This window comes from Apus apus, chromosome 18 (genome assembly GCF_020740795.1).
Source record: "Apus apus isolate bApuApu2 chromosome 18, bApuApu2.pri.cur, whole genome shotgun sequence".
Taxonomy (NCBI): domain Eukaryota; kingdom Metazoa; phylum Chordata; class Aves; order Apodiformes; family Apodidae; genus Apus; species Apus apus.
In genome coordinates, this window is record NC_067299.1 from 2,646,117 (window position 1) to 2,659,382 (window position 13,266).

At 66.0% G+C, this 13,266-nt stretch overlaps 2 protein-coding genes across 7 annotated transcripts; both read right to left on the bottom strand.

The window, feature by feature from the left end:
- Positions 1-606: 606 nt before the first annotated feature.
- ABHD15 (abhydrolase domain containing 15) lies at positions 607-3,745 on the bottom strand. Its single transcript, XM_051635560.1, has 2 exons — positions 2,866-3,745; positions 607-1,375 (listed from the first exon to the last, which is right to left on the bottom strand). Exons 1-2 carry the CDS (start codon positions 3,696-3,698, stop codon positions 898-900), a joined length of 1,311 nt encoding a protein of 436 aa, XP_051491520.1. The 5' UTR covers positions 3,699-3,745; the 3' UTR covers positions 607-897.
- Positions 3,746-4,025: 280 nt separating this feature from the next.
- GIT1 (GIT ArfGAP 1) lies at positions 4,026-13,161 on the bottom strand. Of its 6 annotated transcripts, none has more exons than XM_051635659.1 (22): positions 12,927-13,013; positions 9,581-9,714; positions 9,374-9,486; positions 9,180-9,285; positions 9,005-9,091; positions 8,759-8,889; positions 8,583-8,677; positions 8,453-8,495; positions 8,216-8,242; positions 7,884-7,932; positions 7,728-7,800; positions 6,971-7,068; positions 6,783-6,894; positions 6,577-6,725; positions 6,347-6,499; positions 6,034-6,261; positions 5,866-5,919; positions 5,490-5,576; positions 5,309-5,382; positions 5,042-5,224; positions 4,848-4,911; positions 4,026-4,733 (listed from the first exon to the last, which is right to left on the bottom strand). In XM_051635659.1, the coding sequence occupies exons 1-22, from the start codon at positions 12,976-12,978 to the stop codon at positions 4,521-4,523; spliced, it is 2,325 nt and encodes a 774-aa protein (XP_051491619.1). In that variant the 5' UTR covers positions 12,979-13,013; the 3' UTR covers positions 4,026-4,520. The 6 variants fall into 6 exon arrangements, with proteins under 6 accessions (XP_051491619.1, XP_051491620.1, XP_051491621.1 ...); XM_051635660.1 differs by having other exon boundaries at positions 6,577-6,704; positions 12,927-13,012; XM_051635661.1 differs by lacking the exon at positions 8,216-8,242.
- Positions 13,162-13,266: the final 105 nt, after the last annotated feature.

The window sequence follows — 13,266 nt, forward strand, 5'->3', positions numbered from 1 at the left end:
ACCTGTAGCCACACAATTTGAGCTTTGGCTGTGAAACAAAAGCAAACCTTTTCCTGGTGAGCAGGTCCCCCCCCCAGGGCAGCTGCCCAACCCTGAAGAGGTTTTGCTGGGCACCATCTCCACGTGCTGGGCCAGGGGGTGACGTCCTGGGGGGGCCTTGCTCTCCCCCCCTCGGAGCCTGCCGGCCCATGTGCGTGCACCCGAGAGCTGCCCACTGCTGACAGCAAAGCTGTTGCTGCTTTTCCTCTCCTCCTCCTCTTCCTCCTCTCCCCCTCCCTAAGGAGGTCCAGCTCACCAACAAGAGCTCACCCAGCACCCGGCCCCAGCGCCGTGGCTGACTGCTCTGGGGCACCCTCGGGGTTCAGCAGAGCCCAGATTTGTGCTGCAGCGCGTTAGCTAGAAAACGAAACACACACATATCTGCTGTTTTACTATGAACACTGGTCTGAGGTTTCCAGGCCCAGCACCACGGTGATGGGCCGCAAAGGATTTAACTAGAGGAATGAAACTCCTTCCTGCTTCCATGTCTGGTAGCACCAGCTGGTATGAGTGAATCTACAGGTGTGCGTTTTCCTTCTTGTAGAAAATGCCACGAGCACTAACTGGTAAGGCTTAATGTACAGTATATTGTCAGTATTCTGGTATTCTTCTGGTCAACATACATTATAGCTCATATATAACCTGTATTAATTGTATAGATTGTGCATTTAAAGCTGTTACCAAGTTGTCAGAAAAGAAGAGAAAAAAAATAAGGTCATATGTAATATTTTGTTTGTAAGTATCCTTTGTATCATAGCAAAGGAAATGTTAAAAAAAAAAAATCAACTGTAATAAAGTAATTTTAGTACACGGAGTGTCTGCCTGCCTTTCTAAGCACCCCCCCTTGTGCTTGGGGGGCTACCGGGTGTAGGACCTCTGCCAGGTGAAGATGGGGGGCTCAACAATGGGCCCCCCCCACCTGCGGGGCCGCAGCAGCCCCTTCCTCCTCTCCTCTGCCCCCAGGAACTCACCCGTGGCCCTGAAGTATTCCAGCACGGCCTCGTGGCCCCAGCAGCTCCCCGTTCCCCACTGGGGGAACCCGCAGTGTCCCCCACGGGGGGTCAGCAGCAGGAAGAAGTAGGGGCTAGTGCGGAAGAGCTCGAGGGGCAGGCTGGGGGCCGGGGGGCCGCGGACGGGGTCATCGGCGCTGCAGAGGCACAGAACCGGCACCGCCGCCTCGTCCGCCTCGCGCAGGGGCTCGTTGCGCTCCCAGTAGGAATCCCAGCTGGTGGGGTGGCTCCGGGTCTGGCAGAAGAGGGCTTCCTCCAGCTCCCGCAGCGACCGGCTGCCCAGCAGCGCCTCCATGTCCAGTGCCTTGGCCAGGGACCTCGTGTACCTGCGGGGACAAGGTGGACACATGTCCTGGGGGCCATGACCTGCCCTCAGTGGCTGCTCGCTGGGGATGGCCCTCTGTACAGTGGCCTTAACATCCCCCACCCCCACCCCTTCTTCCCCCCCACCCCGAGTTGGTTTGGCGGTGCTGTCCCAGCCCCTTTCCAGGGATGCTGGGGGGGTGTCCCCGCAGCCAGCCGGGTACCATGGCAACAAGAGGCAGCCAGCACTTAGCTCCGTTGCCGTGACAGCAGCACTTGCAAGGGGTATTGGGAAAAGGGGGGGGGGGAGAACATACACACAGACACCCCCTACTGCCCACCCCCCACCACCACCACCTGGCCAACAGCAACACACACCCTCAGCAGTGCCATAAACAGTCTCTAGGATCCCTGCAGGTTCAGGTGTGCCTATAGGAGCCTGGTGATTCCAGCAGAGGATGCTGTTAGGGTCTCTATAGGGTCCTTATTGGGTTTAGGGTTGCTATAGGATCTCTGCAAGTTTAGGGGTGCCTGTGATGTCCTTGTGGTATCCTGGAGAGGTGTGTGTGGGGGTCTCTATAGGATCCCTATGAGTCTCAGGGTACTTACAGAGTCTCTGTAAGGTCCTGCAGGTCCAGGAGTACCTATGGGGTCTCTACAGGATCCTGGTGGGTGAGGACTGGGGGAATGGGGGTGTCTATAGGATCTACATAGGGAATCCCTGCAGGCCTGGCTGCGCCCACCTGGGCTTTGCTGAGGATCAACCTGGCATCTCCTTGCCTCAGTGTTTTGGGGTTTAACTATGGCCTTTTTTTGTTTTGGTTTGGGTTTTTTTGGCCCTCATTCACCCACCAGCAGGGCCCCTTTGTATGTTCCCACCCACACCCCCCCCCTCTCCCGGCCCCCCCCAAGGTCTCAGCCCGGGGAGCTGTCCCTTGCTCAAGGCCTTGGCACAGTGGTTTGTCTCCTGTCCCAGCACTTGGCCCTCCCCAGCACAGGCATGTTGGGCAATGAGGACCCAGCAGAGGGTCCATCTGCCACAGCCCCCAGCCTGGCCTGGGGTTGATGCTCCTGACCCCCTCCCCCCTTTCTCAATCCCACAGGGCAGACATGCAGGGGCAGGTACTGGGGGACAAGCAGCAGTGCTGGGGCTGGGGGGAAACAACCCACTCTCAGCCCTGCCCTGGGTCCAAGACCATGTGAGGACTTAGCCGACCCAGCCAGTGCTGCTGCAGGGAGGTGACACATCTTACAAGATATTGCCACAACTCCAGGTGGGCTGGGGAGCACGTGGGGGCCAAGCTGGCCCCACAACAGCCTGCTCCAGGCTGGTGTTCATTAACCAGCATGTTTTGCTGCCCTCAGCACCTTGCCCCCACGCTGCAGCTCCCAGTGCCGGCAGCAGCACCCATTGCATGCACCCCCCACTCCTGCAAACTGCTGTAGCTCCCAGGGCACCCCCTCCCCTTCAAACACCCCCTCCTCCACAAGCCCAAGAGACCCCTCGACTGACCTGCTGAGTCCCTTCTTGAGGTGCAGGAGCAGTGGCCACTCGTAGAGCCAGGGCATCCTAGACTCAAACCAGTCCCGGCCGCGGAAGATGGGGGAGATGCAGGCGGCGGCGGCCAGGTGGCTGGAGGAGCCGCTCTCCCCCAGGTAGGCCAGGAGCAGCCCCGAGCCCGAGCCCTCGCTGGCAGCCAGCAGCGCCGCGCTGGGGTATCGGCACCGCAGGTAGGTCACGGCTTCCCGCAGGTCCCCGGGGTCCCCGAAGGGCTGGAGCCGGGGGGTGGTGAGAGGGCAGCCGTTGTGACCCCGGCGGTTGAAGATGACAGGGATGAATCCCCGCTCCAGCGCCCGCAGCCCCAGCTGCAGCAACCCCCCCGTCACCTTCCCAGCAGCGTTGGGGATGAGCAGCAGCACTGAGCTGGGGCCCCTTCCGCTGCTGCCGCTCCTGCTCCTGGTCCCCTGTGGCCCCACCAGCCAGTCCAAGGCCACCAGCCCAGTGTCAGGCATCTGCAGGAGCTCCCGGGCCACCGCTGGTTCTGGCTCGGGCAGCTGCAGGAGCTGCCACAGCATCTGGAGCCGGGGCCAGCGCAGCCACAGCCAGTGGCCCCCACGCAGGGTCGCCAACCACCCCAAGTTCCGCACCAGGTGCTGGGCCAGTGCCGAGGGCTTACACAGCAGCCGGCAGCACCCTGAGCCATCCTCGGCAATGAAAGGGATCCCCTCCTCCTCCTCGCCCAAGTCTCCAGGCACCTCCAGCCTCCCTGCCCAAAGGCTCCAGAGCAGGAGGCCCAGGCTGGTGAGCACCGCAGCTGCGGCCACCAAACCTTCAAGGGACACCATGGGGACAGCAGGAGCCCTGGCCGGCAGCCGCGGTGCTCAGCAGCTTGGCAGAGCAACGGGGTGGGGGGGGGGGGGCCGTGCTGGGGGAAGCCCAGCCCCGGGGCTGGGCGAGTGCTGGGGCCATGCTGGGGACAGCAGGGCTGTGCTGGGGCTGGCGTGACCAGCCGAGGGCCAGGGACAAGGGGACTGGGTGAAATGGGAGTGACACGGCCCAGCCCTTGCTGGCGCCGGGGGGGGGCAGGGGAGGGGTGTGAATCCCTTGCAGCCACCTCTCCAGGGGGGGGCAGGACCTCCCCCACGGCCACAGAAGCTGGGGACAGGGGACCCTGCGATGCTCACACCTTTATTGATACAAATGTACAAGGACACATCTTACAGTAGGGAGCGTGGCCCCAGTGAGGGGCAGGACGCCCGGGGAGGGGGGGGGGGTTCCGCGGGCGCCCAGGTCCAGTGTTAACGCTGCTGGTGGCCCCGGGGGTACCGGCCACCCAGTGAGGGGCTTTGGGGGGGCAGGGGGTACACTGCCACCACTGCCAGCTACACAGGCTATATACAGGATAAGTTAGGGGGTGCCGCGGGGTGGGCTGAGGGGGGGTCGGGCAGGGGTCTGTACAGGGGAACATGGGCACCTACCCCACAGGCTGAGCACCAGCTTCCTTGGCGGTGCGGGGGGCTAGGGGAGGGCTCACCCCACATCCCAACCCCCCACGGGCTAAGGCCACTTGCAGCCACGCTCACCCCAGGTGCCAGCTGCTGCCGGAGGGGAGGGAGACACAGAGAGCGTGGGGGGCCAGGGGAGTGCAGGGGGACATGGACTCGTGCTCACTGCTTCTTCTCACGGGTGGTGATGGTGACCAGCTGCTTGGCGGCCTTGGCGATGTCGTAGGCACACTGGATGACCTGCTGGGTCAGGAGCTGGTAGTCCACAGCAGCACCCGGCTCAGGGGGCACAGTCTTGCGGCACTCGCTCTGCAGCCGGTAGGCGCTGGCGTTCAGCAGCCGCAGGGAGCTCCGCACAGTCTCCAGCGCTGGCTTCTGTGGTGGGGCAGAGTAAGGGGCAGTGCCAGGGTGGGGACACAGTGCCAGGGTGGAGACACAGTGCCAGGGTGGAGACCACCCCATGCCAGCGACCTGCCCCCCCCCTCCTACCTTGGGGAAGAGTGATGCCATCTCTGTCACAGCCGAGTGGATCTTCTCTGAGCAGGGCACAAAGCTGGGGGAGAGCAGAGGCGGTGAGTGCTGGGGGGGGATGATGGCTCCCAACCACAGGGATGACCCTGTATGAACACAGCCCCTGGGACCATGGGGTGCAGAGGGACCCCATGGCCATGTCACAGCCCTACCTGTCGTGCTTAGACTCCTGTGCTGCCCGCAGCAGCTCCTGGATGTTCTTGGTGACCTGCTCAGTTTTCAGGATGACATCCTCGGTGCTGGGCAGCCCAGGGTCCAGCTCCCCATCCAGTGGGTCCAGCTCATGGGGAAAGTCCTCATCCTTGCTCAGCTCCACAAACCGCTTCCCCTCCATGCTACAGGGACCAACCGACCCCCTGGGGTCAGTGCCAGCCCTGTGTGCCCACGTCCCCAGCACAGTCCCCAGCCCTGGCACTCACCTGATCAGGACCTCACCCGCCTGCGTGTTGTCATAGTCGCTGTCGGTGCCGCTGCCGTGTCGGTCCAGCTTGCTCTGGAGAGGAGAAGAGCAGTGTCAAACCTTGCCTAGCCCTGTCCACGTGCAGAGCTGGGGTCCCCCCACCCTGGAAGCTGCCCCCCCACAACCCCCAGGTACGTTACCATGTGCCGGGCACTTTCAGGCGGGCAGGAGAGCAGTGGGGAGGATGGGGGAAAGGGCACCGAGGAGGCAGATGGACCTTTCCGCATCTGGAGGGGGCAGAGAGAGGGAAGCCGGCGCTGACGGGGGGTGCAGATGGGTCCAGAGCCGACCCCAGTGACGTGCAGGGGTGGACGAGCACAGGGGACAGGGGACACCGCCACCCTGCATGCAGGTATGTCCTGTGGCCGCCATCACCCAGGAAGGTCCCCAGCCTGACTCGCAGGGGGCAGGATGCTGGGGTGACAGGATGTCCCAGGACAGCGCAGAGGCCACATCCCAGGAGGGTGACAGCCACTGTGACCCATGCAGGAGCTGCCCCCACCGCGGCCCCCTTACCCGGTACACGTTGGCCGGGATGTGCATGGAGTACAGAGCCTCGTCCTCCACCTCCTGGTGACACACGAAAGGTTACGGCCCCGTGGGGACAGCACCCAGCACCCTGGGGGGCTGCAGGGGGCCACTGCACACCAAAAACCACCCGCCCGCCCACCCCAGCACACTCACGCCAGCACCAAAGGGCTGCAGCCGTGTCACCAGCTCCTCCACTGGCTGCCCGAAGGGTTTCAGTGCCGAGCCCGGCTCGTACATGGAGAAAGCCTGGCGGTCCCGGCGGTGGGGGGTGGCCGTGCCAGGGGGGTGCCCGTGCTCCTGCCGCTCGCTGGGGGTCGGGGTGGGGTGGGCAGGGCCCGTCTGCTGCCGGATCTGAGTGTTCTCTGCCTGCAGCTTGTGGATCTGCAGCGGTGGGGAGTGGGATGAGAGGCATCAGCGGGGTGGGGGGTACACACCAAGGGGGGGGTTCTGCCAGCCCCGCACCCACCTCGCGCTGCAGCCGGCGCAGCTCGTCGCTCAGGCTGTTGTTCACCTTCATCAGCTGCTGCACCTTGGCCTCGGAGGCAGCCAGAGCCTTCTTCACCTCCAGGTACTCCTGCAGTGTGATGGGGCCATCCGAGAGGTCAGAGGAGTCCATGCTCTGCGGGGAGAGGGGCTCAGTGCTGGGATCCTGGAGCCAGGGGGAGGTGGGTCTGGGGCGGGGGTCCTGGGGCTCACCCTGGCACGGTTGTTGCGGGAGGCGTTGCGCAGCAGCTCCTGGTCCGTGTCCTCGTCAGAGGCAACGCTGTCGTAGTCGTGCTGGTCGTCCAGGTCACTCTGACTCCGCAGCGAGTAGTCAAGGGCGTCTGGGGGAGGGCAGGGGGGTGCTGAGCACAGGGTAGGGGGGATGCTAGTCCCCTCTCCCTCTGCCCCCCAGTTCTCACCTGTAGGGCTCAGCAGACTCTTCCCTTGCTGCCGGCGCTTGGCTTCCCCAAGGATGTCAATGAGCAAGGTGGCAAACTCCCTGGCATTGAACCTGGCCAGCTTCTGCCGGCCCTGGGGAGGGTTGGGAAAAGAGGTGAGCAGGGGTCTGGGTGCAAGGGAGGGTCAAGGGGTTTGGGGGAAGGCTCACCTGGTTGCGAGTGGCTGAGTACTCGGGGTTGACAGGGAGGAAGGGGACAGCGCTGCGCTCCGTCACCAGCGTGCTGTGGTTCTGTGTGGTCAGCCAGACTGGGGGCAGGCACCCAGTGTCAGACCCTTGGGGGGCTGCGGGGGCCAAACCCCCCCTGGAGCAAGCAGGGCCTGGGGCCGGCGGTGGAGCCAGCAGGACGCAGGCGTGGGCACGGGGCCAGCTTGCCGAGGCTGGGAGCCGAGCCCAGATGGGCTGACGGGAATCACCCCCCCAGCCACCCTGTGAGGCTGGGATCCCCCCCTGCAGTCCCCAGCAGGGACCCCAAACTTCTCACCCTTTCAGGTGCCAGCCCTGTGCCCCTCAAGCAAGCAGAGAGAGGGCCTGGTGTGCCCATCTGTGCACGCCCCACCACAGAAATGGAGTGTCCCCCCCAACACCACCCCCCAACCCAGAAGCAATCCTTCAGTCTGAGCCCCTGTCCCCAGCTGGGGGCTCCCAGCACCCACCTCTAGCAGGACTCTAGCCCCGGCACCCCTCAGCGGCCCCTCACAAACCTTCCCAGTCAGAGGAACAAGGAAGGAGGGGCCTGAGGTCCCGGCAGAAGGATCTGGATGGGGGGAGCGCCGGGCTCGGCCCCGCTGGCTGCTCCTCCCCACGCCGTGACGCCAGCCCCAGCTGGGGCGGGGGGGGCTGCACCCCACGCTCCCCACCCCAAGCCCAGCCTGGGGAAATCTGCACCCTGCGCCCCCCCACTCACCCGCGTCGTTCTCCCGGCGATCCACCTCGTCGTAGACGTCCATGGCCAGCTCCTCAAAGAGGCGGTTGCTGAGCTGCAGGGGGATGGGGGATGGCATCATGCAGGACAGGGGGAGCCTACGGGGACCCCCCCAGCCCTGCCCTGGCCCCTACTCACCGCCTGCAGCTTCTTCTTGGCAGCCTTGGCCAGCTCAGAGAGGTCCAGGCTGGGAAACACAAGGAGATGGGAAACACAAAGGGGTTACTCCTGGCCCATCCCCACTGAAACAGCCCCCACTTGCACCCCACCAGGACAGAGACCCCTCCCTGGGCACCAGGGGGCTTCATGGAGCAGGGCTGGCAGGCACGGGAAGATGAGGTGGCATGGGGGCGATGAGTGGGACCCCCCTCCCTGGATGACCCCGGGTGCCGGGCTGGGCAGAGCAGCCAGGACTGAGGGGGGTCTCGAGCGGCAGCACGGGGGAGCCCCCGGAGCCGAGCAGACAATACCTCTGTGCCATGCACTTTGGGCGCACCCTGCGCTCCGGAGAAGGCAGCGGAGGGAAGAACAGGATAAAGGTGGATGTTAAACGCGCGGGCACGCGGACACCCTCCCACACCCACCCTCCCCAGGGATGCTCCAGAGCCAGTTCACAGGGAGGTGACCGGAGTTCCCCCCTCGGCCCAGTGGGGATGCCGGGGGGGACGTGGGGCAAGGCAGCGGGGCCGCAGGTACCCAGCACCCACCTGTCGGCCATTTGTGGGATGATGTAGTGCCCGTTCTTGTGGTCTGTGCAAAGAGAGGGGTGGTAAGCAGGGCCCTGCACCCCCCAACCTGGGGCTGAGCCCCCCCTGTCCCCAGGAGCCCCAGACTCACCCGGTTTCCTGCCGCAGAGGTAGAAGGCCAGCCGGTCAGTCAGCTCATACTGGCACTCCACCAGCCGCTCCGCCAGCTCGTGCTGGGCTGCCTGCCTGTGAGAGGATGGGCAGGGGTGATGCCCACCCTAGAGGAGGGGTTGCAGGCAGGGGTGACCCTCCCTCCCCCATCCTCACCTGGCATAGTCAATGGGGGTCCGGCCATTCACGTCAGGTGCCCCAGGGTCAGCGCCATAAACCACCAGCAGCTCTGCCTGCAGGATCTGCCCGGCTTTGGCAGCCACGTGCAGTGGTGTGGTGCCCTTCTCCTGCAGGCATGGGCAGCCTCAGCCCCGCAGCCTGCCTGTGGGACAGGGGGCTCTGGGACCACCCCCACCAAGACCAGCACCATCCCCAGGGACCCCAAGTCCCACCAGTGCTCACCGGGTGGAAGAAGTTGGCCTGGGCGCCCAGTGAGAGCAGGCGCAGGCAGGTCTCCAGGTTGCCCGTCCGCACGCTCGAGTGCAATTGCTGTGGAGGAGAGAGGTGGTTAAGGGGGGGGAAACTGTTCCCAGTGCCAAGGGGAGAGGGGTCCCCATGCACCCAGCCCGTGCCCCACCTTGCTGAGGTCCTTGGCAGTGACACCATCGTCATCCCGGCAGGGCAGCTTGTGGACGAAGGCCAGCATCTGGTACTTGGCGCGGATGAACTCTGACTTGGTGGGGCTGGAGTGGGCAGCAGGTTGTGAGGTGAGGTGAGGGGGTGTCACCCGACCAGCGCAGACCCCCACCCCACAACATGGGGGGCACTTACTGCACTTTGTCCTGGGGATTTGCCTTCCGGCGCCCGCTCTGCACCTGGGCAGGATCCAGCAGCGAGTGCTCCCAGATGGAGTTGGCCCCGTTGCTCGCCAAGGTGTGCACCATCTGTGGGGGAGAGGCAGGGCCCAGTGGGTGTCCCTGTGTGTGTGTGTGTGTGTGTGTGTGTGTGTGTCCATGTCCCCACGGGGCCAGCACCCACCTGGAGCAGGGTGGCGGGCCAGGGGCTGTGGCGCAGGTGCTTGACGATGGAGATGTGGCGGCCCAGGCTGCGGTGCACGCTGCAGCACTCGTCGCAGATCAGCACCCCGCGGTTGATGGAGGCCCAGCCGGGGTCTGCAGGGTGGCACGAGGATTGGGGGTGTCACCGTGTGTCCCCGCAGCTGTGGTCCCCTCCCCATCCACCCGCTGCTGCCAGAGGGTGGGGGATGCGTTGCCACAGCGACCGTTTCCCCGGTGACAGCGAGGGGCTCAGCCCATCGCCAGGGGAAACCCACAGGTTTCCCCTAGCAACCAGGCACCAGCCAAAAGGTGGGGGCAGAATTTGGCCACCCCCGTCAGGAGGGTGGCTGGTGGCAGGGATGATGACAGCCCCATGGCTGCACTCCAAACAGGGGCACCTTGACTCACCACAGCACCTGGCAAGGCTGTGTACCCCCTGAACCCTAAGATGGGCAGTTGGGGGGGGTCCTGAAGGTGGGCAGTGTGCCCCCCCTGCAATGAGAGAGCACCCCCAGTCTGTGGGGTCCCACACACAGTGGTCTCTATCTCTGCAGCCTCGGCACCATCCGCAGGGAGCCCCACAGGGAACCCTGGCTCTTGAGGCAGGTGCTGTGGCCCCCCCAATGCTGCCATATCCCCCGGCCCCGGCTGCCGGCCCCTGCCCAGCCGGACTGGAGCCCTTTGTGTCCCCGCTGGGAACAAAGGGCCGTTTGAGCAGCCGCGCCGGCCCCGTGCTGGCACCAGCCCCGGCACCCGCGGGGCCCCGCTCCCGACTGGCCGGCAGCTCCCCACGCCTGCACCCCAGAAATGTGTCCTGGGGATGGCCAAGGCTGAGGATCAGCCCCAGCTGCCACGGCTGCCCCTGGCAGCACCTAGGGCAGGATTTGGGAACACCCAGCTGGGTGATAGCCCCCCCCCCCATTACACACGGCCAGGCAGAGGGTGACGCCCCCCTAACTGTCTCTTGGTGGACCCTCTGCCAGACATGCAGGGGAGCCCTGCCAGCCTCTGTCCAGCTCCACCACCCCTTGTCTCTGTAGGACCTATACAAACACATCACTGCACGATCCCACAGAAATGGGGAACCTCAAGCCCGGGAGATACAGGGCCAAGCGGAGTGGCAGCAGTGGGTGGCTGCAAAGGCCCCAAGTGGCCCCACAACCCCACAGAGGCAGGCGAACAGCTGGGCCTTCCCTGCTTCCTTCCTCCCCCTAGGGTCTTGGACCCCTCCCCAGAACCCTGGGGATGCCACCATTTTGGGGGACACCCAGCCCTGCAGTGCTGCAGTGCCCTGGGCTGAGGAGGGGTGGCTGGAGGGGGGAAAGCAGCAGCCCCCCCAGCCTGGCAGCCCAGCACACACAGATGGCAGTGCCTTGGCAGCCGGCGTGGTGGCATCTGTGCCTTGGTGCCTGCTGCCCACGGGAACAGGACGCTCTGCACGGGGGGAGCCGGCCAGCAGGGCTGCCTGTGCCCCACAACCAGGCAGATCCGGGGTACCCCCAAGGCATACCGCCTCCCACTGCTGGGGCAGTCAGCATCCTGTGGGATATGGGTGGGCATTGCAGCAACTCAGTGTGCTGGCATGGGGACACCCTGACCCCCGGGAGAATCCCAGAGCCCAAAGGAGCTCTCAGTACCTCCATTCCTGCACCAGGACATTGGCTGACACCAGGACCCCCAGTACTCAGCCCCACAACAGACCGGGGAAGGCTGGGGCTGGCAGGCATCTGTGCACAGGGCCAGCAGAGCAGGATTCAGCCAAGGAAGCCCGGGCAGAGGGCCCAGGGCACCCCAGGGTCACCCCACCACACAGGGATGGGCAGTGCAACCCCGGCAGTAGTGGCGGGTGCTCCCGGCAGTAGGAAGCAGCCTCTGGACTTTATAACTCATTTCCTCACATGGCTGCCGGGCGATAAGAGATTGGAAAAAACTGGTTTCCATTTCCCCCCACTCCAGCAGGGAGCCTCGGCACCGCCCCGGGCACCCGCGTCCCCCCACTTGCCCACCGGCACGGGGGATGCGCCCAGAGGCAGCGCAGCCCTGCACCCACGCGTGCCGCCAACTCTCCTGGCAGGATCCGGCCATTGGCACGTGGCCGGAATAATTTCGGCACAGCCTTGGCCCGCGGGCAGCTTTCCGGGGCCGGCTCGGAGCGAGCCTCGACTCTCGGCCTCATTCATTCATCACCGCGGGGCCACCCACACTGGCCACGGGCAAGATCTGGGGGTCCAGCCTCACCATGGGCGTGGTTTGGGGGGGTCCAGCCCCACCCCAGTGCCCACAGGCTCGTGCCTGGCCCAGGGGCTGCAGGCACCAGCACCGCCGGGGATGCGAATCGTCTTGCCCAGGCTCAGGCTGCAGCTTGCAGCGCGGCTGCCACCGGCCCGGCTCAGCCCGCCCGCGCTGCCAAGCCCGGATCTGGCTGGCGTGGGTGCTGGCTGTGGGGTGCTGGGGGGCACAGGAGGGTTTGCCCCCCCCGCCCCCCGTCCCGATCCCTCCATTTGCAGGGGCCTCAGTGCTGCTGGCACCAACCAGCACATCCCCGGCCTGGACAGGCAGCCCCGTGTCGAGGGGTGCAAAGGCTGTGGGTGGTGCACGGGGGTGTTGGGTGCAGCAGGGGTGCACAGGGGGGCACTGGGGAGGGCACGGGGTGTTATCGGGGTCACATTTGGGCTGTGCTGGGAGATTCCTGGGGGGAAAAGGAAGGGCACCTAGGGGACTCAGGGCCCTCACCTGGGTGTTGCACTGGGGGCGCATGAGAAGGTGCCTGGGGGGCAGAGCAGGGTGCTCAGCACGGGTCCCTGGGCGTGGAACACAAGGTGCAGAGGGGGCTCACCAGGTGGGTGGGTCCTGGGGGCACCCAGGGGGTGCAAAGGGGGCTCACTGTGCGATGTGTAGAAAGAGATGCAAAAGGTCTCCCTGGGAGTGCACCGCAGGGTGGAGAGGGAGCCCATGGGGGTACGCTGGGGGGGCACCATGGGGTGTGAAGGGGACTCATGAGGGTGCAGGGGACGTACCCGCGAGCGCCACGGGGTGCACAGGGGGCTCACGGTGCTGCTGGAGGTGTACCGGGGGGAACCAAGGAGCGAGGAGGGGGCTCACGGGGGTGCTGCGATGTACCGGGGGGTCACCGCGAGGTGCAGAAGGAGCTCACGGGAAGACTCCTGGGGCCGTACCGGGGAGCCTCTCGGCCATGCTCCGGGAGGGCTCCGCGGGGGCAGCACGAGGTGCGAAGGGCCCCGCAGCGGGGGGTGCGGGAGGTTGGCGGGGGGATGGGTGGTAGCGGGGCCGTACCGGGGGCCCGGTGCCGGTGGGGCGGCCCTTACCTGGGGCGCTGCAGTCGGCGCACACCTCCGCCCGCGGCGCCTTCCGGGACATCCTCAGCGGCGAGGCGGGCCCGGGCCCGGGCCTCTGCGCCAGCGTGGGGCGGCGGCGGCGGCGCCCCCGGGCCCGCCGGGGGCGGCGGGAGGGGGGGCCGGGCGGCGGGGCGGGGGCGGCGGGGGCCCGGGGCCGCGGCTCGCCGGGGGCTGCCGGCTGCTCCCAGCGCCCGGCGGCTCCGCAGGAAGCGGCGCAGGCCCGGCCCCGGCGGAGGAGGGGCCGCACCGCCCCCGCCCCGCCACCGGCAGCGCCGCCGCGACCGCCCGGCACCGGCACCGCCCCGCTCCG

Bases quoted from the DNA above. Each gene is read 5' to 3' on its own strand.
- GIT1 (XM_051635659.1), bottom strand. From the start codon at position 12,978: ATGTCCCGGAAGGCGCCGCGGGCGGAGGTGTGCGCCGACTGCAGCGCC. The intron at 7,069-7,727 runs GTGAGTGGGGGG...GCCTGCCCCCAG, and splicing joins TCGCCGGGAGAACGACGCGG to TCTGGCTGACCACACAGAAC. The intron at 6,262-6,346 runs GTGGGTGCGGGG...CCACCGCTGCAG, and splicing joins TGCGCCGGCTGCAGCGCGAG to ATCCACAAGCTGCAGGCAGA.
- ABHD15 (XM_051635560.1), bottom strand. From the start codon at position 3,698: ATGGTGTCCCTTGAAGGTTTGGTGGCCGCAGCTGCGGTGCTCACCAGC. The intron at 1,376-2,865 runs GTCAGTCGAGGG...TTGTCCCCGCAG, and splicing joins CTCAAGAAGGGACTCAGCAG to GTACACGAGGTCCCTGGCCA.